At 45.2% G+C, this 6,286-nt stretch overlaps 1 protein-coding gene across 1 annotated transcript; it reads left to right on the forward strand.

The window, feature by feature from the left end:
- Positions 1-1,870: 1,870 nt before the first annotated feature.
- On the forward strand, positions 1,871-5,410 carry LOC101758993 (F-box protein At4g09920). Its single transcript, XM_004955906.2, has 5 exons — positions 1,871-1,995; positions 2,103-3,010; positions 3,105-3,236; positions 3,350-3,765; positions 5,155-5,410. The coding sequence occupies exons 2-4, from the start codon at positions 2,126-2,128 to the stop codon at positions 3,734-3,736; spliced, it is 1,404 nt and encodes a 467-aa protein (XP_004955963.1). The 5' UTR covers positions 1,871-1,995; positions 2,103-2,125; the 3' UTR covers positions 3,737-3,765; positions 5,155-5,410.
- The last annotated feature ends 876 nt before the right edge of the window (positions 5,411-6,286 follow it).

Consider the following 6,286-nt stretch of genomic DNA (forward strand, 5'->3'; position numbering starts at 1 on the left):
AATTAGCATCCAAACATCCCGATGTGACACTGTTAAAGTTTAGCACCTCGTATCCAAACAGCCCCTTACCCTCTCACCTTCCATGGTCTATTGCACGTGCCTCCACCCCGGCGCTACCTCATCGTTGCCGTGCTTAGTGCCGCGCCGCTGCCCCTCCCTCCTCTCTCTGTTGGCGCTATTTCTCCATCCTCACCTTGGTCCACGACTTCGTACTTGTTCTTGTCCTCTTTTTCTAACAGCTAATCATCTCCCTTGCCGGCCCCATCCTGTGTGATGTCCCCTATCCCTTTATCGGTGTTTAGACCTGATCGACAATCTACCAAGAGGGTACCCGAGGTAGTGTTTTATGGAGGGCTCGTCGAAGATCAGGAACTCAAAGGTGAACTCGATCACACGATTTAGATAGGTTCGGACCGCTTATGTCGCGTAATACCCTACGTCCTATATGTTGATTGATGTTGTTTGGAGGGGGTCCCTGCCTCGCTTTATATTGCCAGGGGCAAGGTTACCTAGTCGGATTCAACTAGAGAGTCCTACTCTAATTGCTACGAGTAGTTTCTTAATCTCGACTAGTTCTTTTCCTCCACGTAGACCACGCCGTCCTACACCGTAGTTTCCATGTCTGACACGTCTCGGTATACGGGCACGTATCTAGAACTATCAAGCCTCCCAATGGATCCATAAATATACGGCCGACAGCCTTTGCCACCGACCATATCCTACCAACACTGCCGAATAACATCACCTAATTATGTGCTAGGATTATGGGACGAGATAAATTCACCATTTTTCGCATAGGTGAGCGGCTCCCTTTTGAACACACAAGAGAAGACAACCAAGAAGTTAAAAAAAAAATCTAAAATAAGCTCTCATATTGGACAGCGCTAAGGCGTGATCAGTCTCGTAGAGATTATGTGTCAACTTTTGTGTATGTATAACAAAAAGAGACTAACTAGTGGGCCTGCCCTCATTGTGACATGTGAGGACGAGGGACAAGAGAGATAGAAATGAAAGATGGACGGGTCATTTGTAACTTGTTGCCACGCTGGCATCACCACGTAGGTTAAAGGTGCTTCTGTGGACATCCGTGGATCTCCACGGCCACTCTTTATTAAATCATGAGTTTAGATGACAACTTTAAAAATTTATGAACCTAGATGAGATTTCAGGACTAGTTTAAGGACCCACAGCTCTATTGATGCATTCATTCCAATGAATACTATGGTTCAAATGCATTTAAATTCGGTACATGTTTGGGAGAAAAAGATTATTTGAAGTTTCAAATTCGTTTACCATCTCATCCAAATGTCTCCTATGGTGCGATGACACCTGTCCATGCGCAGGCTAGAGCCCCCCTGCTCGGCCGCGTCGTTCTCTTGTCTGCATGCTCGGCTTCGCACGTCCGTCTCATAAAATTTCTAGTTATCTAATTTGTGTTGCACCGATCTCTCAAACAGTGAGAAGTCCAATAATAAAAATAATTCTGAAAGTTATATATGATTTGCAAATTCTCTAAGTATTACACACTCCATTATGTACTATTTCCTCTTAGCATAATGACAAAGAAAATAATCCTACCTATCATCCCACTTAGCATATCTATTATCATGCTTAAATAACTAATTCTTGTAAATAATGATTCATGATGCCCGCATAACCAATCTCGGTTGGAAGAACGAACGATCACACTTCAGACCCGAAACAACAAAACGGCACCACAATCCTTCGGCCTGCTGAGGCGTCGGCCCGCGTCGCGTACATCCTCCACTTTCCGTCCCCGGCGGCCCGGCTCGCTCGGCCCACTCCTCCTCGCTCTAGTCTACTTACTGGCGGCCCCAGGCCGACTCTTCCGCTCCCGTCTCCCATTCAGTCTCGCACTCCTCCCTCGAAGTCTCCGATCGGTGTCGGCGGCCGGTGGCCTGCGCGGAACGCCGGCGAATGAAGGGTTGCCTGGACGGGGCCGTGCTCTGCTAGTAGGCGGCCGACGGCCTACGTGTACGCGCATCGGCTCCACTCGGTTCTTGATTGGGGATTCCTCCTTAATTTCCCTCCCTGGATTCCTCCCTCCTTAATTTCTCCCGGGATTCCTCCGTTGCAATCAGGGTTCGAGGAAACTGCAATCGGGATGGCGGAGGAGGATGCAGCAAGCAAGCGGAGGAGGCTGGGCCAAGAGGTGCCGTCCGGAGGAGGAGTCGGAGAAGACGGCGGCGATCCCGACCTGATCGGCCGCCTCCCCGACGAGGTCCTCGGCAGCATCATCACGCTCCTCCCCACCACGGACGGCGCCCGCACCCAGATCCTCTCGCGCCGGTGGCGGCCCCTCTGGCGCGCCGCGCCTCTCAACCTCGAGGCCGATTTCGGCAGCCTGACCCTCCTCGAGTCCGAGCGCGTGGCCTCCCAACTCTGCAAGTTGTTGAGCGCTCACGAGGCCCCTGTCCGTCGCTTCTCCCTCAAATGCAACGGGCGGTACGGCCTCTCTCAACCTATCGCGCCACTGCTCCAGTCTCACCGTCTCCAGGACATCCAGGAGTTCGAGCTCTACGTCCGCGGTGACCTTCCGCCGTCTCTTCTCAGTTTATCTCCAGCAGCCCTGCGCGTGCTCCACATATGTTCGCGTCCCGAATCCCCCTTGTGGACCACTAGCACGCTCAGCTTCCCAAGCCTCAGGGAGCTCACCCTCGTCGACGTCGATGTATCTGAGAGCGCTCTCCATGGCGTCCTGTCGAGATGCCCTGTGCTGGAGACCTTGTTGCTGGACAACATTCGTGCTCGCCGTGTCCGGATCAACTCCTTGACCCTTCGGAGTGTTGGCGTATCTGATTGTGGGTATCCCTGGGAGGCAAGGTTGGAAGAGCTCATGATTGTCGATGCTCCACTCCTAGAAAGGTTGATCCCACGTGTTCCAAGTCATCACCTAGTGATTCGGGTAATACATGCACCCAGACTGAGGACATTGGGCTATCTGCATGATGATATCCCCAGACTGCAGCTTGGAACCATGCATTTTGAGGTGCCACTTGTGCCCAAGGCTTTTTTCATCCATGTTCCCATATGTTGCTGCTGCTTGCTCGCTCATACGGTTTTATGTTCATATCTTATTTCAGAAAATGGTGCTTGTTAGGCCGTCTGATGGGATGCGCTCTGTGAAGATTTTAGGCCTCCTCTCTGCTCCCAATTTGGATTTTGTTACTGGCTTGTTGAAATGCTTCCCGTGTGTTGAGAAGTTACACATTGTGGTCAGGGTTTCTTCTTTGCTAAATTCTATTGCTTACATTATTGTCTATGCTGCGTGATCATCCATCAGGTTTAATTGATATCGTGTTTGTTTCCACCCAATCTTCCATTCCAGTCATATACTCAGATGATTTTCAAGAATGACGTGAAATGCTATGCTCCACTCGAATGCCTTGACCGACATCTCAAGAAGGTCCAGATAATAAATTATGAGGAGAAAAGGGCTGATGTAAACTTCATCAAGTTCTTCGTCTTAAATGCTAGGGTGCTTGAATCTATGAAGTTTGTAGTCTGTCGTGACAAATGTGGTGCAAAATGGATTGCTCGTCAGCATAAGAAACTACAGGTGAATGGCAGAGCTTCACAGAGAGCGAAATTTGATTTTGAAGCAGATTGTAGCCGCGGGCCATCTAGCATGGTCGACATGAAGCACATCCATGATTTGGCTATGGATCCGTTTGATAGATCATCGTGTAGATGCCATGGTGATGCACTCCACTGAAGCTGATTATCAGTTGTACGATCAATTTGGTAAGCATCAAGTACTTGATTATTTTGCGATGCAGCCTTATATATTCCTGGGATTAGTTTTTTTTTTTGTCAGCAGTGTTATTGTTAGCAAGTAAATTTATTGATTCATGTAGATTTTACTGTTCATTTGATGTGGTCTTGTGAGCCTCCTACGTACCCTGTTAGTTATTCAACTAATAAGTTTTGACATGCAGCTGTTGTATTGATGTTTCCTTTTTTCTTGTGTAGTACATAGACATTGCAACTTTATTAGTTGATAATCGTCATGATTGATGTTTACTAGAAACTTGTCTGTTTTACATCTTCCAATTATGTGGATGAGGAAGCATGTATATCTAGATGTGTCAGCTAATGGTTGAGTCTTTTTGTATAGCTAGTTACACTGATGTTGTAGACTGTATTTATGCTGCTTTTTGAGGCATCTGTCAATAACTAATGGATACTACTCTTGTCAATTTGTTTTGGCCGTGAACTGTTGGAATCCTAATCTGCATTCCAATATGGCAAAGAAATACTATAACTTTTAACTTTATGAACGGATAGCTGGGGCTGTGTGAAAATCCATTGGTACATTTGCATTTAAAAAAGACTGTTATACAAGTGGTTGGGAGCTAGCTATTAATCTTCTAGCTGCTCATCAGTAAAAGCTTTTTCATTATGTAGAAGCCAACCAAGTATTTGGTAGCAGTCTAGTGAAAATAAGCTGTGTACTTTAGAGTGGTATGGGGGCCTCTGAAGAGTTTCACTTTAAAGTACAGCTAGACTGCTATCCTGGTCTAAAGTACAGTTTTACTTTAGAGCTGCTGTCCTGGTCTGAGATGAAATTTCTACAATTAGGCCACATGAGAATTTTGAAAATGAGATTCTCAGTGTTGAATTCACTATGGTCAGGCATAAAAGCTTCTGCTGCTATAATCATTTTGTGCCACATGAGGTTTATGTTGGAGACTTCAGTTTTATGTTGTAGAGTTGTTGACCTGTAAGTTGATATTTCAGTTACAAGGCATCTTTTGTTCATTACTCAAAATTCCAACGAGCAAGCTGCTTTGGTATGTGTTCCATGTTTCAACCAATTAGCTTTCCCTCCTTGCATGAAAAGTCTAATAGTTGTGGTTTCGAAGGTTTGCCACAAAATCAAGTAAAGAATTCACCCTCAATGGTACCATTTATATATGTGTTAATTTTTCCTGGTTTGTAGATTGCTTATAAAAGCATCCAAGAACATATAGAAAATGAAAAGTCAAACAGAGTCTTCGATTGTTTTGATCATTTCGAATATATTGTGGAAATAAGCCTGAAACATGTTTAGCGGTAGTAGTACAAGACTTCAAAATATCTTGTTTGGATACTTTGAGTTCTGCCACTCAACTCCCGCTCATTTTTGTGCAGGTGTTAAACATATTTTGTTGCTACTAGACAAGCCTTGCTGCTGCTACGGAGATACCCAGGCTTCTTTTGTGTTCCTGCTGGACTCATTATTCTCTTTGGCAGGTTTTGGATAGTACAATAGGGAAATATGTTATGCTAGTGATGCACTCTAATTACGAACCATGTTCGCCTTTTGTTTCAAATCTTGTGGCCATGATGCTACTCATGTTTAATGTTACTGAGACCTGATGCCATATGATGAGGCAGGTTTACTTGCTGTGATGTCCTTAGTCCCTTCAATATTTCTGGGGATGTCTTCTCTCGTGCTGTCTAGTGAGAATGGATCATGCTCTGTGACTTGGTAGTTGGAACTGCTATGTGTGTACAATGATTTTTTTTATTGAACATGCAGGAGAGCTGCGTGTCATTATATGAAGAAGAAATTGTGTACAATGATTTTTCTAAATGTGTATTCATTTATCACTTTAATTCCATCAGTTGTCTGATCAAAATTGCTGCTTGGTAGTATTTGGCAACAGCATAGACATTGGCGACTTTTGGTGAATGTCAAATGTCTTTCTTTCACCCTTTTGAATTGTTTTACGATAATGCTAGGATGAGGACATCCGATGTGAAAATCGGATGTTGGTCTTATACTGCCACATCCATCATTTCTAGCAACTTCTTCTATTTAAAAAAAGTAGGTAACGACCTTATCTCCTCCCGTGCCTAGCTAGGCTTGGTAACGGATCGTGATCTGACCCTAACCCTGCTTCAGCCCTAGCCCTGTTTAATTAAGTAGTCAGCTCAATCGTTATCCAATCCTCAATTGATTATTACGATCCGATCCAACCCTTCAGCTAACATCCTCCTAATCCAGCCCTTATCCTATTTATGCCCACGGGCCAATCCAGTTGCACTGAAGGAGCACGATCCGTGGGCAAGCATATCACATATAACCACAAGCAATAGTACAAGCACGAACACTGCCGTGTGTAGAGAGGGCCGGGAAGCATACAATGTAAATAATGATCCACGGGCCAATCTACCAATAGTACAAGCTAGAAAGCAATAACCGCAACAAGCATGGCTTGTTAGGCTGCCACCGGTCACCACATATCACATATAAATAGCAGACAATGTAAATAATGAT

Source organism: Setaria italica, chromosome II (genome assembly GCF_000263155.2).
Source record: "Setaria italica strain Yugu1 chromosome II, Setaria_italica_v2.0, whole genome shotgun sequence".
In the NCBI taxonomy this organism is placed as follows: Eukaryota; Viridiplantae; Streptophyta; class Magnoliopsida; order Poales; family Poaceae; genus Setaria; species Setaria italica.

What these genes read in the sequence shown, in the direction of transcription:
- LOC101758993 (XM_004955906.2), top strand. Translation starts at nt 2,126, where the DNA reads ATGGCGGAGGAGGATGCAGCAAGCAAGCGGAGGAGGCTGGGCCAAGAG. An exon ending in TTGGAACCATGCATTTTGAG is followed by an intron (nt 3,011 to 3,104) that starts GTGCCACTTGTG and finishes ATCTTATTTCAG; the next exon opens with AAAATGGTGCTTGTTAGGCC. An exon ending in TTGAGAAGTTACACATTGTG is followed by an intron (nt 3,237 to 3,349) that starts GTCAGGGTTTCT and finishes CTTCCATTCCAG; the next exon opens with TCATATACTCAGATGATTTT.